This window comes from Platalea leucorodia, assembly GCF_965183815.1.
Source record: "Platalea leucorodia genome assembly, chromosome: 3".
NCBI classification, from domain to species: Eukaryota; Metazoa; Chordata; class Aves; order Pelecaniformes; family Threskiornithidae; genus Platalea; species Platalea leucorodia.
In genome coordinates, this window is record NC_138825.1 from 49,748,218 (window position 1) to 49,769,710 (window position 21,493).

At 42.4% G+C, this 21,493-nt stretch overlaps 1 protein-coding gene across 1 annotated transcript; it reads left to right on the plus strand.

Moving 5' to 3' along the window:
* The first annotated feature begins 1,263 nt into the window (after positions 1 to 1,263).
* On the plus strand, positions 1,264 to 20,981 carry UNC93A (unc-93 homolog A). The gene is made up of 9 exons (XM_082305590.1): positions 1,264 to 1,320; positions 2,048 to 2,197; positions 4,609 to 4,790; positions 5,582 to 5,811; positions 8,709 to 8,834; positions 11,712 to 11,929; positions 13,066 to 13,201; positions 15,339 to 15,470; positions 20,671 to 20,981. The coding sequence occupies exons 2-9, from the start codon at positions 2,111 to 2,113 to the stop codon at positions 20,934 to 20,936; spliced, it is 1,377 nt and encodes a 458-aa protein (XP_082161716.1). The 5' UTR covers positions 1,264 to 1,320; positions 2,048 to 2,110; the 3' UTR covers positions 20,937 to 20,981.
* Positions 20,982 to 21,493: the final 512 nt, after the last annotated feature.

Below are 21,493 nucleotides of genomic sequence, written 5' to 3' on the forward strand. Positions count from 1 at the left end.
AACCCAAAGCTCTGGGCAAGGAACAGGCCGAAATGTCTTTGATCAGTCGAAAGGAGAGAAAAAAAAACCTCCACAAAAACCCTCACCATCCCCTGTTTGCTCTTCAACATTTGCTGCTACGAGGACGTGACTGAGCTAGGAGTTAAGAATTCCTCCAGAGCAGAAGTGCTGATCAGATAACCTATGCAACACTGCATTTTAAAAATAGCTTCCAGTTAATGCTGATTTTTTTTTTTTAAAGCTGTGTTGTTATTACTGCTAATGTCAAGAAGGAGCACTAAAATAAAGGCTTTTATAACTGAGTGCACTTCGCACTATCCTTGGTTCTTGCCTCTGTGGTTTAAAGCTCTTGCCTCTTGGTTCTTTTAACCTGTGATCTCAAACCCTTAGAATTTTGCAGACTGTTTCTAAGGGGTCCAAACCAGAAACAAGCGTATTATCACCACGTGTAAATTTCTTCTGAAATTTCTTCACCTGAAAATTGCAAGGATCCATAAACCTAAAAAGACTGGAAAAAGTGCCACCAGTTTGGTTTATAAGCCGTGTAGAGGATTACAAACACTGGAAAACAAGAGTAGCATTGTGATCTAATTGAAAGTGTTTGCATGCTGAGCATAGTAGTCTGTAAAATAAAAAGCCAGTATTTCACTCTCTAGACTTGCAATATAGAAGTGCCATTAACAACAGAGAATTAAAAGATTATGTTTTCTGCATTATTTCATTCAAGAAGATTATAAGACAAAAGAAGAAAATGAAAAGGCACATACTGGAATTTTCTCCAAAGTAGAAACTAGCTGTGACCTCTTTAATGTATTAAATGAATTAATGCATTAAAGCTTCCTCCCCTCACCCTCGAATGTCCCTGTGGGAAACAAAATTGTGCCATCTAGTGGGATTTAGACCAAGTCTTACCTGTGCATTCCCACTAGACACTACGGACACCCTACAGACCACCTCCACTTGAACGAGTTTACGTTGTAGCATGGACTTTTTTGGATTCCACTTTGCTCCCAAGTTCAAATCCCTCCTCTGCTACGGCTGCAGGGAGGATCTGCAGACGGTCTGTTTGCCCTGCCAGCCTTAGGGGCAGAGAAGACTTTGTGTGTTCAGAAGGGGAAAATTCAAAAGCTCAGTCAGGACTTGCAGGATGGCCAGTGTGTCACGCACAAACAGGCAATGCAATTTCACAAGGGCAGTGACACAAACAGGCAATGCAATTTCACAAGGGCAGGCCCGGAAAATAGGGGAAAGCAGGGGCAAATACAGCAGGGCTGGCTAGGGGGAAACGTTTCACTCCTTGAGCCGGGCAGCACTGGCAAGGTAAGATACATCCCACAAAGGGTGTTTTTTTCCAGGGGATAGAGGAGGGGAGGGGAAGTTGCTTTTTCATTTATCTGCTAAATCCATGTTTCTTCTTGGCTTCTGAGTTGATCGGAAAGATGGGGGAAAATGATTTTCATGAGTATGACTTGGTAAATTTGAAACACCAAAGCCACGGGGTTCACCACGGATGAAGACTCTCCCACTTGCCAAGCAGCCAGCAACCTTGGTTTGCTATGCTGCACAGCTATAGAGCTGGTGTATGCAAACAACGCTGTAACACAATCTCATTTCCTGGTACTCTTTTGTAACCTTAGTTAAGCAATAAGCCTAATATAGATTTAAGTACAATCTTTTAGTCTTTGCCCTTTATGGATTAATGTATCTTTATGCCAGACAGGCATTTCACTGCTTGCAATTTTTTTTTTTCTGTGCTAGTGGTAGGGGAGAGCCATATAATGTACGACTGCAATACTAAAATCAGTCCAAGTGTTGCAAGTGACTTATATACCTATCTTACAAAACCTGATAGAGGTCCTTTGGGAGCGCTCATTAGTGCCTCAGTCACAAGAGGTGAATGAATAACAACTCCATAAGGAGCTGTCAGTATCAGAAAAAGTAAAGTTCACTGGCCAATCCTCAAATAATTAACAACTCTTCCCTCTACAAATGCAGTTAGAAGTGACCTTTTCCAACAAAACATAAGCTGTTTTTCTCCAACTCAAAGCATCCCGTGGAATAATTGGATCAGCTCTACGCACCGGCAGACCTTTGTCTTGTATGAATCAACATGGAAAGGAATCTTAAGAATGTTTTGGTCATTTCTTTCGGATTTTTACTTCTCTTCACTGCTTATGGAGGACTCCAGAGTCTACAGGTAAGTGGATCATCTCCCACTCGTTGGCAGGAGAGCTGGCCTGGAAGGGCATCAGGCCAACTGGTTGTATGAAACCAGCCAGTTTTTCCACAGTTTCTGTGAGGAAGGACTGCACAATATTTTTTTGAGGTGGGTTAGGGCATCAACTTGGTGCAGATTAGTATCCCTCACCCAGATCCATAGCATTTACTAAATATTTTATTCTAGTACTTCTCAAATAGTTTGAACACTTGTGTCAGACAAGTATCCTTTAGGTCCACAAAAGCTGTTTGAATGAAAACTAAATTTCTCTGAGATTTTTCTTAAAATAATATATTGCAAAATGGAAAACAAATACCATTTCTGGAAAGGATTTGTTTAGAAGGATTCTAAATTGCTATAATTTCATTATTGTTATACAGCAATGTAAAATAATAAAAATGTATGCCCAATCTATTAAATAATTTAAGTATAAAATAATACAATTATTCCTGGTGTCATGATATAACATAATAATAATAAAAAAATATTTTAAATTGAAGGCAGCTGTGGCTTGTATTGGCATTAACACCTTAAAACACAGTAGCAGAGATGGGTTTCTCGAATGACTTGAACACTCAAGATACCATCAGAGCTAGCTTGTTTAGCATAGCCAAAATAAAAGACTGAGGGCTACTGTTGCTGTTGATGAATACTTCAGAGTAGATAAACACAAGGAGCTTCTCAGACTAGAAGACTCTGCTGGTCTAATGACAAATAAATGGATGTAAGTCACCCATGACCAACTTTAGGCAGGCTATTAAAAGGTGACCCTGATCAATTGGGTCAGATTTTCCCACTGGTGTGGTAGTCTGTATGCTTTAAAGGTGGAGCTTGATATATAATATGATGCACTTGTTTGCAGTAACAAGGGGTTGACCTCATTTCAGGAAGAGGTCCCTGCTAGCTCTGTACATCTCTCCCTTCTCTCCTTCAGCAGTTTCTGTTCGCTGGCACTGTCAAATTCTGAGTTCAGGAAAGTTCTACAAAAACAGTCCCAAAAATGGATGGAGATGTTATGAGCTGGGTAGACTAACGAGGTGGGGGAAGATAAACCCAAGAAGCCGTGAGTCGGCCCCACCATCTGAAACAGTACACACTCAGGTTAAGTGCTGGAACATAAAGCCTCCTCTAGCGCTGCAGGAGGGAGTGGTGCTGATTCATGAAGTAGCCCTCTTCTCTCTCCATTTTGTCTTGGTGGTTAGAGGACTTGCTGAGACACAGTCAGAAGTAGGTTATTTTATTGTATTGTAGCCTTCAGGACAAGCATTAAAAATTTGCATCATTTATGTCAACAATCCCCCCCTAAAAAAAAAAAACAAACAAAAAACCAAACCAAAGCAGTAACAATTAAGCTAATCATTTTGATTTTGGAGGCCTGGCTCTAATTTTTGGAAGCTGTAGATGACAAAACCAGGCATGTCGTGCTTCAGAAACAGGACCTCAGCGATCAGGAAGCCACTTTGCCTTTTTACAAAACAAGCATTCCAATTCTCAAATACCTTGACACTGCTCAACAGGGAACCTCCTCACCTCACTGTCCCGATGCCTGCCTCTCGCCAAGGGTGCCGCATGGCTGCCACCATGGTCCTGCATGGCCGCACCGTGCAGCCACCGCAGGACTCAGAAGCGTTCGGTGCAGCTACCAGCAGCCTCGCTCCCCTCCAGCGCTCTCCAGTGCTAAACCCCCAGCATCCATTCCCCCTTCCAAAATCGTACTGGATCATGTCAGCTTTTAATGAAAACAAACAGGAAAATGTTGATAAGCAACATCTTGATCTTCTCATTGCAACTTTCACAGTATCAAGACAAGAGGACAACTATTTTGAGCATAAAAATATAAAACCTAGTTAGATCAGTATTATGTTACTCCTCCCTTGTGAAAATGTGGGTGAATCAATTACTTCCAACTACAAAGGGCTGCTGTGAGCGTATTAGGAGATTTAGACCTTGGCCTCTGAAGAATTTAGAAATTATCAGACCTGTAGTTTAAAGCAAGGAATCTTCCACTGTTGCTAAATCAGCCCTTGCAATGCAGATCTGAGGATATTCCTGCCTGAGACAAAAAGGGAAGGCCAAGAAAAGAGGTTATCCTTCATTCAGCTTGCTTTCAAAGACAAACTCAAATGAATTACATTAAATAATCTAAAGTCTGACTTACCAAAGCTTTGAATCTGAGCAATCATCACCTGGTTCTGTATCATATTTTCATAAATGGGCTATCATTGTGAGGAAAACCATAAATCCATAATCAGGCTGCTTTGGGGAAAGGAGACAGTAATACCTAGCCCCAGCTTCCATGTCTCTATTTCTGCCTGAAGCCACTCTCTGTACACCATACTAACACATGCCTGCGACAAAATTTGTCTCAGCTGCTGTTTTTGTCCATGCAGAGCAGTCTCCACTCAGAAGAAGGCCTGGGCGTTGCTTCCCTAAGTGTTCTCTATGCTGCACTCATCTTCTCATCCATGTTCCTCCCTCCAATCCTCATCAAGAAGCTGGGCTGCAAGTGGACCATCGCAGGCTCTATGTGCTGCTACATCGCGTTCTCCTTAGGGAACTTCTATGCTAGCTGGTACAATTTAAATACTTTAACCCTGCCTATTGTGTTTGAACAAAGCCAGTAAGGGTAAAGTTCTTTCTTCTTTTTCTTCTCAATTCCTACTCCATCTCTGTGTTGCGGATTTGGAAGTTGGATGTGAAAGGTGTTACCTGCAAGAAACAGGGATAAATAAATCGAGTAGCAGGTGAAGCAGAGAGGTGAAAATGTGAAAATGTGCAACAAGACAGAATGAATGCATCCATTCGCCAACCTGAAGCTGCTTCTCTAACCCATGTGTGTAGCAGAAATTTCCCTTCAGAAAACAGAAATAATCAGAAGTTTCATTTAAAGTCCAAATGACTTTTAGGACTGTTTTTGAAAAGATTGGTAAGGAAGGGCTCTCTTCCAGCCAGTGGCTCTGGGAGCAGAGGATGACAGGAGAAAGCCAGCTCCTGCCTTGCCTTTTCGGAGGTGGATGAACAATTTACCTCTGCTCTCCAGTGACAGGGGACGCAACTCTGCGGAGGAAAGTTGTTGTGATCCATCTTCTGAAGCACAGGTGCAATTTAATTCTCAGTTACAAGGGCACATGAGCACAGACCTAGCCAGCCTAGCCCAGACCTAGCCCCTGGACACAGCTGGGAGAGCTTGCACATTCTAAACTTCATGAGGCTGGCCCTTTCTTGGTTCCATGCAGTATATTTATTGAATCACACAAAGGATAAATCTATTTCTTTGATGTTTATTTTTGCCTCTGGATCTTTGGGCAAATGATTATTATGCTAATAGATGATAACTATGCTAAATAAAGTGTTCTTTGGCAGGTACACACTAATCCCTACCTCTGTGATCCTGGGCTTAGGAGGAGCACCACTCTGGTCTGCCAAATGCACTTACCTCACCATAGCTGGCAATTCATATGCTGAGAAAGCAGGAAAAAATGGGAAAGACATTATCAACCAATACTTTGGGGTCTTCTTTCTGATATTTCAGTCCTCCGGCATCTGGGGAAATCTGATCTCATCCTTGATATTTAGCCAAGCTTCCAACAAAGGTAAAATATATTTAAAAATCTTGGTGCTTCTCTCTATAAACATTAGCTAGTTCTAGATAGTTAAAAGGTAGATTTCTGTAGCTGAGCTAGTGACCCTCAATTGCCTTCATAGTCAGTGGAAATAGACACTTCAGATGTGACTTAGCTCATGTGAAGGTAGATGTCTGAAATAGATGGGCTAAATTGCTCTCTGGAAGTGTCTGTTTTCTATCAACTCTTCATCAGCTATAGAGAGTTCAGACAACTAGTGCGAAAAATAGATGTCTACTGAATTGCTTTTGAAATCCACCCCTGTGTTGTAAAGCATAGATAGGCTGCTGGCAGTGACAGCCTTTCACATCTGACTTCTATTTAAAGTGGATTAAAACAAAAGGCAAAACACTGAAGCAGCCTTTTCGCAAAGCTTGTAGTATTGGATTAATTTGCTGTTAAACTTTCAAGGTTAGTCAAGCTGATGCTGGTGCTTGCTGAAAATGAGTGCATTGCAGAATTGTCAAGAAGAAACAGTAGTAGCTGTTGGCAGAGGTCTGCATGCCAGGGCTCCTCTGCTGTATTTCAGGCTCAGACAGGAGATGCCGATGTAGTTTGAAGAAATCACTCAACAGTGCTGCCCTTGTTTCCCATACTTGTAATTGGTGTAAGCTCTAAAAGGGCAGTTGTGAAGATAAAATACTTGGATGCCACCTTAGAAATTCAAAGTGCTACAGTAATTACCATTGCAGTCTCCCGTGCATTCCCTATCCTGTCAAAGTCACAACAGGATGGACATGGAAAGAGCTTTCCGTATACACTGCTACTATGAATAGCAAGAAGTTACTTCTCTTCCCTGGCTCAGTTAAACAGTATGTCCTCTGGAGGGTATTCAAATAGGTTTTCAGTTAAACCTAAATGTCAGGGAGCTGGCATCAGGTTTTAACCTTTGAATCCTTGGGTTTATGGCACAGTAGTTGTCACAAGGTGTGATACTTACGGAGAATCATGTTTCCTTTAAACTCAAGCAACTATAGATGAAACACCATCAAAGCGGAAGGCTGAAGAACTGTATCAAGTGCAACGGGGCCCTGCTGACCTGATCACTGAGCCACACAACGTCTCAGGAGGGAATGGCCGTTCTGGTTTCATTTGCAGGGCAGAGGCTCTGGTGCAGCTGTGGGGTCTGCACAGACTGCAACCATTTTACTCTCCTCTGCCTCACAGCACACATCATGTTAAGTGATGTCAATAAGAGGATTAAAATACTCTTTCTATCTTGTAAATCCTCCCCTAGTTTCACACCTGAGGATGCTCCTCTAAATTCTAATGAAACTCTAACTTTTACTTATTTTTTATCAGTTACATAGGATTTCAGGCAATGCTGTGCTCCTGGGAGGTGTGCTATGAACAGCTCTCAAAACCAAAGGCCTTGTGTATCTTCACAACAGTGTTGAGCAGTCATACTAAGCTTCTCAACTGTGCCTTCTCAGTGAGACTCAGCGTTAATCTAGAGGGAGCTTCTTGCAGGGGGGTAAGGGTCTCCAGGCACTCACTTCTTTTCCTCTCCTCTGACAGTGCAGCAAAGATATCCACCCATATTGTCCATATACTTAAAATGTATAATTTCACTGAGCAGTCAGAAAGATACGGTATGTATCTGCAGAATCAAAATGCATAAAATTCGGACACGTACGTACACTTGACATACTGCCTGCATCACTGCATCCAGACACAGCACGGCAAGCTACACCGTGAGGTAATACTACAACAGAAGACAGTAATTAATGTAAATTACAAGTCATCCTTTCTCATTCATCAATATTGCAGCCTTATTTCCAGAGGAACAGAGCAAACCCTGTCTTGCAGCTTCCACATCACTAATTGCATGTGCATCTTCATCTTCAGATGATGCATGAACAGATAAAAAACTTGTTTTACACACTTCCACACTTTATTAGTGTGACTCACCTTTTGCATATGGTAATTTTGCTGAGGGTCTGAAATAGTTACACAATAAGCCTAACTGAAAAATTACAGATCAAGTCCTGTTTGAGGAATCAGCCAAGGTACACTGTATTGCCCTTTATTATGCTTGGACCAGTGACAAATTCTGCAGTGAAAGGACTGAAATAATTGCGTGTTTTTTTGATCATCCTTCCCCACTACATAGCTTATTCAGGCTCACACTTTGGGCTAGTATTTTTTGTTTACGGAAAGGTACTGGAGGAAGCGGGCACAGTGTTGTGGTGACACACAGGGTGCGTGAGTACACGCACGTGTGTGGCTTTGACACGTGCCCAGCACAACACTGATGGGACTGAACAAAGCAAAGGTCTTACTCCAAACCCTGCCCAACTGTTCTAGTTTCAAGTATGTTCTCAAAGAGTAATAAAGCCAGTAACAAAGTAATAAAGCCAGGAAAAGCTGATTTCTTGGGAGACTGCATTAGTGAGTAATCGTAATTTGAATTTATACAACAGAAAGACGTCTCGAGGTGGTTCCCATTCCTATGATGTATACAGAAATTACCTGGAGAGGGATAATGTGCTCTGGCTGTAAGAACTGAGGTCCACCAGTTCAGTGGCGGTGTAAACTGAGGGACCTGACTTGTGGGGTATTATGATTAATAGGTACAGATACATACTGGAACTTTAAATACTGCAAATTGAGCTTGGATTCAGATTTCAATTTCTGGCTTTAGTCCATGTCTCCATGTAACCATCAATTCAGTGTTCTGTTTTGAGCAACTGTTTCTGTTGTTCAAATTTTTGTGTGTTAAACAGGGATTCTGAAGTTAAACATCTCTAATCAGGAAGGATTTGAAATCACCAAGTGCTGGATTCCCTTCTTATATCCTTACATATAGTATGTACTCATCTCATCTCTTCCCTGTCATGCCTTTCTTTTGGTTCTTACTGAATTAGCGGAAATCTCAGAAGAGAACCTGGCATGCTGCGGAGCCTATGACTGCATGACTGATGCCACTAACACCACTGGGTCAACAGAACCCTCCAACTCCTTAATCTATACTCTGCTAGGGATCTACACGGGTAAGTAATCCACACAATCTTTAATGAATATCACTGATGAGGAACCTACTACTTGTGAAACCTAGCATGACTTTGCAGATTAAGTTTCCAACTTCCCCCTTCAACCCAATTTGCTAAAAGGAAATAAGATATGTGAGAGCTGTAAACAACTCCTTCCTAAATAGTTTCAAATGCTTTGTGCCAGTGCCGTATCATTTTTGTCTAAAGGAGCAAGACATTCTTTACACTTTTCACCTGGAATAAAGCTGAACCCCAGTATGGTGACCCCACTGTTTCCCCCAAAGTCAGTGTTGCTCTGCAGACTAGAATCAAAAGCATGCCCACATTGCAATTAGAGGATTGCAGCAGCTTATCCAGTTATGCATGAGATGATAGTTTTAAATTCACTATCTTCAGGATCAGCAATAGCAAAGTAGTTACTGATGGCCTTGGGCAGATTTATATATGCATGCAGAGGTCCAAGATGCTAAGAGCAGCCCAGCTAGTGGTACTTGAACTCACCAACTTCTAGGCATCTGGGGACGCCTATCGGAACTGGCTGGTGTCCTACCACATGTAAAACAGCTTTAGCACAAGAACTACACTGTAATTAGAGGTGGACCTGAACCACGGCTCCCAGAACATGCAATCATTTGGGGAGAGGTTTTTGGATCCCTGCTGAGATTTTACAACTTCAGTCAATTCTCAGCTGTGATTCTTGAATTATAATACCTTAGTGTGAAAGATGAAAATAAAGAGAAGCACTAGGCAAATTGGCATGTCTCCCATTTAGTAACTACAGCTGCTATAGACCTTTCTTGCATAAGGCTAGAAAGGAATCAAAGACAGGGAAGGCTGATGACATCAAAAGCCAGAAAGACAAAAATAGATATGCATGGATTCATTCACTGAGGAAAGTTCAAAAAGTATCCGGCTCAAAACAAGTTCTTCTCTGGATAAAGGGGAAGTATCTGGCAAGGCAATATGTCACCTTAGCTCTGTTAAAATACCTTTGCGGTCTCTGCACATAGATATACTCTCTATGCTGAGACAGATGCATGGAATTTGTCATATGCTCAAACAGAGAGTATGTGATCCGGTCAGAGCCAGCCCTCACCGGACAAGTGCATCACAGCAAACCCTCCCTCCTTCCCCAACCTCCATTCCTACTTGGTGAGAAAATGCAAAGAATATCCCCCCACTTCCCTTCCAGAGCATGCTGGAGCTGATGCGTTTCTGCTAAAGGCAGCTTTGGCTCACAAGTTTAAATTTAAATTTGATGACTAACATATACAGCACTCCCTTAGGCTTTGCTCATGCAAAATGAATGCAACCCTGCTGTCTACTGACCCGGCGTCAGTAGGGTTTCATTTTTCTTTTAAGGTCTTAATAAAAGATATGTCTTTTCCTACCTCGAGGGAAACCAAATAGCTAAATATTTCATTCACAGACATTTTTAAAATGTCTCCTCTATTTGGTTGCTGAATGAATATTTTGCCCAGCTTGGGTGGAGCAATAATAGATAAGTCTTTTGTTGTTTAGTTTTCTCAAGGACTGTGGATGTTTCTATTTCTGATCATACCAACCACTATTAAGCCATGCAGTTTATTATCTCCTGTAATTGCTCTTGATTCATTTGACATATTTGTTAGAATATTTGTCCTGTAAATGTGGATGTCCTGCTCTCACCCATATAAGTCCTGCAGTCAGCCCATAAGCACTAATAAACAGCCTGGCAGAACCAACAATGACTTACATCATGAAGGGTTTACAGCTCAGCCACAGTGGAGAACCAGGACACTGGAGAACACAATTTCATTCTAGGAGACATGGATGAGAAATAATAAGCAATAAAAAATTGATCGCAATTTACTGTAAATCTGCTAATATATTTGGACATTGAAAGTTCACAGAAAAGAGCATGCCCGTACACAGTAACACAGGAGCACATTAAACAGACAAAGTGGATGGGAAGAGGTGCCTGGTTCTCCTCTTACTCTGAACTCCACTTTTTTCCATGGATGGATTTCTAGTCAGCATAAGTAAGAGAGGAACCCTAATCATGCCTTGCATCTGAAACGAAGCAATCAGTTCTGAATCTGTGGCTGCTTCATGTATATTATGAGCCACAGCTATCTTCTTGATAACATGAAAAAAATCGTATTGATTCACTCCACGAGCAACAAACCTAGACCGACACATACATGATCATTTTCTGATTAACTACCCCGTCTATTCTTTCATATGCTGCTTCTGCTAGGAAATTATAAGTTCAAAGCTGTAACTTACATCTTTTTCAAGTCACCCAGAGTTGCTCACTATCATCTTTAAAATAGCACATATTCTATATTCAAAGCATGGCTCTGAGCTGACAAAAAAAAAAAAAGCAACATATACTGGGATCCAAGACAGCAGTTCTACTTCTAGCCCTTTATTTTTCTTTCCATGTATTTGGAGGAAGATCCCTCCTAGCCATGAAAACCTTGGCGCTGGAAGTGAATATTCCTCTCTCGTGTTGATCTAAAGTCTTTTGATAGCTCCCGAGGGAGCTGTTTCTGGCCGGCTCCCTGTCCCCGCGACCCCTGGCTTGCCCTGGAAGGGTGAGCGATCACCCTCTGCGGCCACGCAGCTGGCCCGGCGGCTGTCACAGCAGGCCAGGCACAGTTAAGCTGAGGGGATCTGTGAGGTGCGCAGCTGTATGCAGAAGATGTGAATGTAGATCAGGCCTTCTTGTTTACACAGAAATGGCCTTTACACTGCAGTGGAATCAGAGGCATCTGCCAAAACATCCCACAGAGAGCTAAGCTCGAAGTCAGAACAATAACAGCAGCAAGCGACTTCCCATCATTCTTCCAGCATTCCTCATTTTTTCATGAACTTTTTGTTTTGTTTTTGCAGCTAGTGGTGTGCTAGCTGTGCTGCTGATTGCTGTATTTCTGGACCAGATCAAACCTGACCAAGCAGAGACCAAGAAAGAAATACTAAAGACACCATCCTTTTGGTCTACGTTCCTAGCAACTTTCCAGCATCTTAAAGATAAAAGACAGTGTCTTCTAATCCCTCTGACAATGTACAGTGGGTTTGAACAGGGATTTCTTTCTGGTGACTACACAAAGGTGTGGATGACAATGAAAATCTATTTCTGCCTGACTGGTTTTTGTGCCTTTGTGTCTTACTATTGCATCTGATCTATATTTACTTGTTAAATGAAGATGTTTTCAGTGGTGATTTGTGGCTTGCTAAATTACTGCTTACTTCTACTTGAATGAACTCTGAGTGACATCTTCAAACAGGAGAGGCCAGCAGTAAATATGTCCCTTGGAACAGCCTTAAAAAGAACGCTATAGAGAGCTTAACTCGCCAGTGGAGGCCACAGCAGAGAGCTACAGGTTCAAACTCTTCAGCTTGTTGTAAATAACAAACTGGGAGAAAAGCCAGAAGTCTGCAAAGCTTTTATATCTTCCTTCCTTCTGGCTTCCCTAGAGTTTGTGTAAGTGCAAGTCAGCATACTTACCACATATTTTATTCTGAGAACATTTACAGTAAGAGGGCAAACCCTCAACGTGGCTGGCTGAAAGCCCTCACCAGTCACTAGTGCAACAGGTCCAAACCCTGACAGACTGAAATGATCAAAACCACCTCTGCTCCTCCAGTTCCTCTACAAACCTAGACCCACAGCAGGCGTGTTCTCCAGACATTCATTGAGAAAGCCTCCAAAGAAAGGGGGCAAACTTCTTGAGCTGCTTATTTGACACTTAAGCTTTCAAACCTTGCATATAAGCAGACGGAAGAGTGCACTTGCTGCTGTGTTTGAATGGATTCACTCCATGGCCATCTCCATTGGCTCCACACTCTTATAGGTGAGGTCCTCTTCATTTCTTGGGAGCTGCTCTGTAATGACCATAGTGGTGACTGTCAATTTTCATCTCTTGGGCTAAGAAGGGAAGGGCAGAAAATTCCTAACGCCACTTCCAGGAGTTTTATTTGCATAGTGAGCAGTGCTCCAGTTTCTTCTCCTGCTTGTTACTGCTCTGTTTGCATGGCATCAGTTTGACAGGGAACTGAGTTAGCAATATCGCTGCTGAAGGCCAACTATATAAATACGCCAGGGACTTGTCAGCAAACTCTGTAGCTGTGCTCCTTTGATCTCATCCATGCTGGCTATTTACCAAATACTCCAGCTAAGGCCCTTGAACCTTAGCTGCATATTTTCACTGAAGAAAACGCGTCACCACTATCTCTTTTCTTCCAGACGTATGTGACCTGTGCCCTGGGGATACATTACGTTGGTTATGTGATGATCTGCTTTTCAGCTGTAAATTCCCTCTGCTCTCTGCTGTTTGGAAAGATCTCTCAGTTCACGGGTAGAAAATTTCTGTTTGCATTAGGTATGTAAAGGTCACCTGAAGGACTGATCACCTCATGTAATATATCAAATCCAGTGCTCCCCCTTGTCGTGGTTTAACCCCAGCCACCAACTAAGCACCACACAGCCACTCGCTCACTCCCCCCCTGGTGGGATGGGGGAGAGATTTGGAAGGGTAAAAGTGAGAAAACTCATGGGTTGAGATAAAGAGAGTTTAATAGGCAAAGCAAAAGCCGCACACACAAGCAAACCAAAAGAAGGAATTCATTCACTACTACTATTGGCAGGCAGGTGTTCAGTCATCTCCAGGAAAGCAGGGCTCCATCACTCATAATGGTTATTTGGGAACACAAACGCCATCACTCCGATTGTCCCTCACTTTCTTCTTTCTCACTTTCTGTCCCAGCTGTGTCCCCTCCCAATTTCTTGTGCACCCCCAGCCTGCTCGCTGGTGGGGTGGTGTGAGAAGCAGAAAAGGCCTTGACTCTGTGTAAGCACTGCTCAGCAGTAACTAAAACGTCCCTGTATTATCAACACTGTTTCCAGCACAAATCCAAAACATAGCCCCATACCAGCTACTATGAAGAAAATTAACTCAATCCCAGCCAAAAGCAGCACACCCCCTTTACATGCACTATAAAGGGAGAGCTCGCTGTCATCTATCAATTAAAACCAAAGTCAACCTGGAGGCAAACATCATTCATGAGAAGAGAGGCAGCACAGTTAACCACTGTATTGAGGTCATTGGCTTACATCACTTTGCTGGTGGTGTAGTTCACCTTGCTTTTGAGGGCGCTGTCTACTCAGAAAGTGTCCTCCAGCTTTGATGCTTCACAGCTCTAATGCAACCAGTGATAAACAATCTCACAACACAGATGTTGAGGCCTACACTATACCTGAGAAGGATTTCTCCACTGGGGTGAAACCTCCTTACTTTTATGGAGTGAAAGCAACTGCGAACCTCGTGAGATACATTGATTTGAGTCCCAGGGGATGGTGAACTTCTTAGAATTTAAGCAACCAGTCTATGAATTTCAGGAAATTTTTTAAAGTTTGGCCTGGTGTTCTTTTCAGTACTTGCTCTATAGAGAGAAAAATAAAAGAAAGAGTCATGTGCCAGTGTGTCAGCCTAAAATAACTTGAGGGCCTCTGTATGGGTCAGTAATTTTCAGGTTGGCATGAGAAGAGTTTTGTATATTTAAGAACATCTTCCTCTCCAGAAAACACTGTTCCAATGAGTAACAGAGTAATGCAGGCAGAAAAATACCGAGAAATATTTCATTTGTGTCCCTATATCCACTAAGGTATTCATACTGAAGTGCACTGATACCTTACTTCCACTACACAGTAACCTGTATTATTAGAAACGTCACTGACTGAGTCAATGTGCATCTAGACATTCCTGCCATCCTGTGGCATTTGCTCCACAGGAAATTTTAAACCTGGGCAAGGAAGAAGCAATTGAGAGTCCTTTATGCTACAGTCACTAGTTCAGAGATTCTTCTGTACATGTCTGTCCTAGGTGTATGTGTCACTCTATGAAAATAATTTTAGATTTTAAAAAAATCCATATAAAAATAATAAAACACCCCCAGAATGTTAGTAATGCAAGACCTCTGAACCTCTCAGTTCTGTCTAATGGTCTTTGTACTCAGCCTGTAAAGGTGTTCCTGTGGAGGAATCAGTGACTCGTTTACATTCTGCCTTTAAAAAGAAAGATAAAAAGTCACCAGACCCTGTAGATATCCTTAACTGTTTCTGGCCCTGAAAGGAAACCTGTGTTTAAGGACTAGGTAAGGAGCGCAGAAGGGTGCTTCCTCCCCCTTCCCACAGGCCTCACATGATGACTGCAAGTCTTTCAGCAGCCCCTTCTCCTACTCAGTGGCAGTTCTTGTCCTTTGGGCTAACAGCTGTATCAGCGCCGAGGATCTCTCAGCTCAGGACACTGCTCAGAATTATTAATTGAAGCCTGCCAAAGGATTGCATTGTCTTGTATCTCATGTGATATCAACTCAGTCAGCGCAAATCTCAATGAACCAGAAAGATTTTAAGATTGCCTTGTGCTCTAGTTGGGGGAAGAATTTGAAAGTGTTATCTACCGCTATCTGTCCTGTTTGTAATAGCATTTATATTTCTCTTCTTTCTTTCTAAATCAACAGCCACAGTTACAAACACCGCCTGTATAATAGCACTACTGCTGTGGAAACCTCATCCTAAGCAGCTTGCTGTGTTTTTCGTATTCCCTGCTCTTTGGGGCCTATCTGATGCCATTTGGCAGACACAAACGAATGGTAAGTGCTGGTGACAATGAATGAAATGAATTCTCTTGAGACAGAAAAATCTGCATGTTTGTATTTATAAAACAACACGTGCATAAACATCATAATGGGTTTAAGAAAGCATCTAAAAGAAATACGTTAGCTCATTGGAAAGTAGAATAAATAAGAACAAGTTGGGAATAAGAAAGTAAAATACTCATTAAACAAATTTTTCCAAGATGAAGAGAGAAGAACACTGCAGAAGATGATAACAGATATTCAGAATAAATCTTCTGGAGGAGTATAAGTATTTCAAAGAAAATTAGAAAACTCAGAAGAATGATACATTTAGTCTGTCTTTCGCAATAAAGGAGAGCACTCTGGATAAAAAATCAACTCAAAGCTCAGCAACAAAAGAAGAAGCAAATTGGCTGTTAGGAGTTACTAGAAAAAAATTGAAGGAGAAAACCACAGAGAGCAACATTATGCAACCAAGTAAATCCATGCAGTTCTGATTTGCTTCATTTCAAAAATCATAATCAAATATGATAAGGCATAAGAAGGCAATAAAAGGGAGCAGAGTCATGGGAGACTTCCACTTGAAGGAAGACTAACAAACTAGAATACTTTAGCCGGGACAAGTGATAAGTAAGGAAAGCAGTCAGTAAGATCATGAAGAGTATGGAGAAGGGGATTAGAAATTCACTGTTTGTCTTAATAACTAGTGCCACCAAATGAAGTTATCAGGCAGCAGGCTTTATAGAAATCAAAAGAAATGCTTTTTTCACACAATGCATAATCAAAGTATGGAATTCATTGCCAAAAATGTAAATGTTTTTAAGCTGGAATTACATCATTTCAGGCGAAAATGTTCTTGGGGGCCATTAAAGCCTGGTGGTCCAGAGGAAATCTCCAACTCAGAAAGTCCCTATGTCTTTCGTTGCCAGAGTCAGGAGGGCATTGGGGGAGAAAAACCACTGTATACTTGCCTCATTTCTTACAGTCTTATCCTAGGAGTCTGTTACTGGAAGTATACCCTTGGACTTCTTATCTGATACATTACGGTTGTTTTTATGATCTTTTATGTTCTGCTGGTTTGTGATACAGTGCAATTATTATGTACTGACAGTTCAGATAATGAGCTGATATAAACCGACTTCTGTAAGGGATTATTTAAATTTATCCCTCAATCAAAACTAGAGGAAGTTCTCTTATAGTGACTACAGACAGGATCTAAAATGCTGGAGAGGGCAAGAAAAAGCTATAGTCTGTGATGACTTGAAGTAAAGTCTGCTAATCACTGTCAGTCACACTTTTTTTAAATGAATGCCATAGCCTGTGTCGGTAAGACAGTTACATGCTCTCCCATCTGCTCCCATATTTTCCCTCTTATTTCATGAATATTGTTTTCCTCTCTCTCAAATTCATATTTGGCAGATGCCATAGGAATATGCATGTGACAACTAACTCATCTGGACCCACATCAGGTTATGTGTCTTGGCCTCTCTCTGGTCCCTCTGGATGCTTCAGTAGCTTAGATGATTTCACCCACTAAATAAATTGTCATGTTCCTCCTAGAGAGCCAAAGGGAAAACACCACAGTCCTCTGCCTGGCACTAACAGCGATCTCCTTTCCAGTACTCGTAGCGTCCCCCCTCTACACACAAGGAAGTGACCAGCCAGACTTCTCTGCCCCTCCAGCAGCTCCAGCTCGTATCCCTTAGAGGAGAGAGAGCTAGTACATACATCAAGCGACACCCTCTCATCTTCTCTCATCCCAACCCACAGCCTTGTGCCCTTGGTACAATTTTATATCAGTGCTCTCATTATTCAGGTTCATGGAAGGACAACATCAGTGAGGATTTGCTCTCTCTGAAGTAAAGCTGTTCATTCACTTCCTGCTTCTTCAGCCACAGTCTTCCTGACTCTTCATCAGGCTCCTTCCCAACACTCTTGAGAGCCATATCTTAGTCTCCCACTGGGATAAAGGACCTATCCTTTTTCTTGCTTCTCTCTTTTCCAGAAAGCCTTGCCCTCAGACACTTGGCTTCTTTCAGAATCACAGAAGGGTTGAGGTTGGAAGGGACCTCTGGAGGTCACTTTGTCCAACCCCCCTGCTCAAGCAGGGACACCCAAATCCAGTTACCCAGGACCATGTCCAGTCAGCTTTGGAATATCTCCAGGGAGGGAGACTCCACACCCTCCCTGGGCAATCTGTGCCAGTGTTCAGTCACCCTCACAGTAAAAAAAGTGTTTCCTGATGTCCAGCGGGAATCTCCTGTGTTTGTGAACCTCCTCCAGCTTGTGCCACTCGCCCCTTTTCCTGTCACTGGACACCACTGAAAAGACCCTGGCTCCATCCTCTTCAGGCATTTGTATACACTTGAGATGTCTTTTGAGAAAGACATCTCCTCAGAAAGGTCCCTGCATGCCTGATGAAGAGGCACCTGGTGCCCTCATTAGGAAAACGGATAAGTACAGAGGACCTAAGTGTCAGAGAAGGAGGCTGGGAAGTGGCCGCAGTTCCCAACCCCCAGATGAGGCATAGATGGTGGACAAAGTTTTGTGCTTACTCAATGGCGAGTGAGCTCTGCAGTGCTGTGACAAGACTGACCTCTATAACAGCACTGTAACAGGTCATCTCCATTCCCAGATTCCTGCAGGATACTTGTGAAACTGTCACGTTTGTGTTAGCTGGGAAAAAAAGAAATGTTCCTTATGCTTGCACAGTATCTTTTTTTTGTCTTCAGCTGTTCCATAGCTCCCAGTTATAAATTTATACAGAGTTTGCTTTGTCACATTGTCACTCTGAAACATCAAGTGACGACATGAAACCTTAACAGAGAGGTGCAGTGACCTTACGCCATATTGCTGCATCCCAGAACAGGATCTTCAGTTTGACGTGCCCATTTAGGACTAAATCTCTTCTCCCCTTCATCAGCTTTATACAGATATACATCCCATATGAAATTCCCAGCTCCAAAGGCTATGAGGTGAGAGAAGACCTCTAAAACAGCATTGGGGACTGAGGTCTGTGGTCCTTCTTTTGGCAAGTTCCCATGACTGCTGCTTGGGCCTCAGTAGATTAACCACTGAATAAATACAACGGTATTGTGCCACATACTTAAGGCATTTTATGGTAATTGAAGATGGTTTACGTTGGCCTGCTGTGGATAGTTAATACTGGAGTTCCCCCTAGAGGATATATAGGCTCACAGTAGATGAGTCGCTTCGTCTTATAAAGGTTTCCTAACATGTTTGTGTGCATCTGTGGGCACTCTCATTTATTTCCAGTGAAAGCTGCTTCATTTCAGAGTGTGTAGAGCCCTCTCTTATCTAACCTGAACACAGATGCTGTTATTACCCCCTGGCAATAACTGCACTTGGGACATAACAACTGTGTAGCACAGAGCTACTGGGTAGACTACAGTAAAATGAAGTTCTTTCCAGGCTGATGTGCGTCTTTAGAAAGGATACGAATCAGTCTGGAAAGTTTATAAACCTGAACTCAAATGATTTCCAGCAGTCCTGTTATATACCCATGCCTACTAGTACCAGGGGAAGGAGTGGAAAACAGGTAGTGGTAAACAGGGAGGATAATTTGCACGAAGTGAGCTGCGAGAATTCAGAGCTAGCAGCCTCTCCACTCAGCCAGCCCGGCAGGTCCTGCTAAAGCTCCAGCCAGGCAACTTGCGCCACATTGCACTCGACAGTGTGTGTGATAAGGACAAATGTTTAGGTCTGAGGCAAAACCACCATTGTGCTCCTATGTACCTGCTAGCTAATACCACATACGCATCCCAGAAACGAGAACTTCCCTGCCAAGTCAGCCTTTCCTATAGCTGAACCTTGGACTAGACCCCACTCAATTCTCCCATTGTTTTGATCAAAAAAGAAGGCTTCAAATTAGCAAGGGAAAACAGGTACTATCTGAAAGCCAGAATCTTTACGTATCAGAAACCTTCCTATATTAAACTCTCCTCACTAATCCCTTTTCAGAAGATAACACAGGGCATATCAGCAAAGTTACATGAACAACTTGTACTTGTTCATTTATTAGGCAAAACAATGAAGGATTATCAAATAATTCACACTACGCTACACTCAGGCAGTTTAATGAACTAAATACATCTTGTGATGCACTTGTCCAGGTTTTCCATCATGGCTAAATTGAATCATTCAGTAAATGTCCTCTTATAGTCATCAGGAGGCAGTGAATTTTTACATACAGATGATGTCTCCCCTTTCTTAACAAAACTGAAGGGGTAGTTGAGCCTACCCAGACTTCTAGAGTACTCCTCTGTGCCTTTGGGCTGAACGTGCATATTTCAAACAGATGTGTTGTTAGAGAAGTGGATGAGAAGAGTCAGGGTTCATGATATTCCTCCCTTTCCCTCCCTGCACACCACAGCTGAGTCAGTGGAAACACCCGCTTCTTTATCACCACTCAGCACCCGGAGAAAAGCAAGCTCTGTCCCCTTCCCTGTGTGCCCAACCAGTCAGACCTGGAGGCTGGGAAACCCTCCCTGACTCGCAGTCATGAGTGTGCAGCTGACTGAACTCAGTGGGAGCTTCCCATGCATTTCACATGAACAGTCTCTGCCTGTTCTTAGGCGGGTGAAAGAAATGGTTTGAAGAACAGGTAGATAGTGCATGCAGAGTCCATGCAGGTTCCCCACAAAAGTGGGGAAGGATGGCAGCAGGGAGGTGCCTATGGTTCTTTGATCCTTTCTACCCCACACTGAAAGAGCAACATGGTCCTTGGACATGTCTAGGGACCATGTCCCTAGACAAAACTGCCTGTTTTTTGAAAGCCTGTAAGGACTTGGTATAACCTTACCAATAGTTATACATGGAGACTCTACAGTGTCAAGGGCCATTGCTGGCCATCTCCTCTTCCTTCTTACTTGTCAGTGCAAGAACCTTCCCTTTTGTGGCTGAAAATTTGAAAAATAAACTTCATGCTATCTCACTTCAATAGAACCCATCCTTTCTTCTTTCCTCCCGTTTTCTTTCCCTTTTTCTCTGATATTCTCTATTTTGTCATCTTTGCTCTGTTATTTCACTTATAACAATCCACGGGAGTGCAAAAATGTTTTAAAACAAAGCTTGTATTTTCCCTTCTCTGACGTTTATGAAGGAGGGTCTGTCTTGCCCATTGTGGTTTATTTATTCACTTTGCAGAAAATACATGGTTTCAGACTTCACAAGCCATGTCTCTCCTTCCTTCTAGGACTCTATGGCATTTTATTTGAGAAACACAAGGAGGCTGCCTTTGCCAATTACCGTCTCTGGGAATCATGTGGATTTGTCATTGCCTTTGGTTATAGCACCAAATTGCAAGTCTACATCAAACTGTACATTTTATTGTCTGTCCTTGTGTTGTCTATGGTGACGTATGGAGTGGTTGAATACCTCGAAGCTAAGAGCTCCCCTGGGACCCCTACGACTGCAAAGAAGGAAAATGTAGGACCCCTCACCCAAGAAACATACATGTAATCCAACAGGGTCAGAGTGATGGAGGCAAAGCAAACTGGCCGGCTCCTGAAGGCATGTCTCCAAGGGTGTTCCAGCATGTACTGTCTCCAGAAAGGGGGTAAAGGAACAGATTTCAAGACCAGTGTAATGCAAATGTCTTAGGAGTAAAAATATCTTTTGACATCTCAGCTTTATAAGTGAAGATTATCTGACTTCACCCTTTCATACAGACGATGAACTAAATGTTTTCTCTTTTTTAATTAATAAAGTCTTAATAAATGTAAACAAGACTCTTAAAGTCCTCACATTTTTGTATCTGTGGATCAGATCTAGTACCATAGCTTTACAATCAAAACTGAAAAGCCCACATCAAGTTATAAACTGGCTATATCTACAGTTCATATCTGAACACCACAAAATCTGCTAACTGCTGACTCCACCAACCTGTCTTAGGTCAGCAGACAACTGTGTTTCTGCCCACGTCATCCCTCTGCCCCAGCGCTCTTTCCCTTTTGGTTTTTCTGTTTCCAGTTTTTCCCTCACCGCTTACAGCAGCTTTCTCACAAAACAGATGCCTT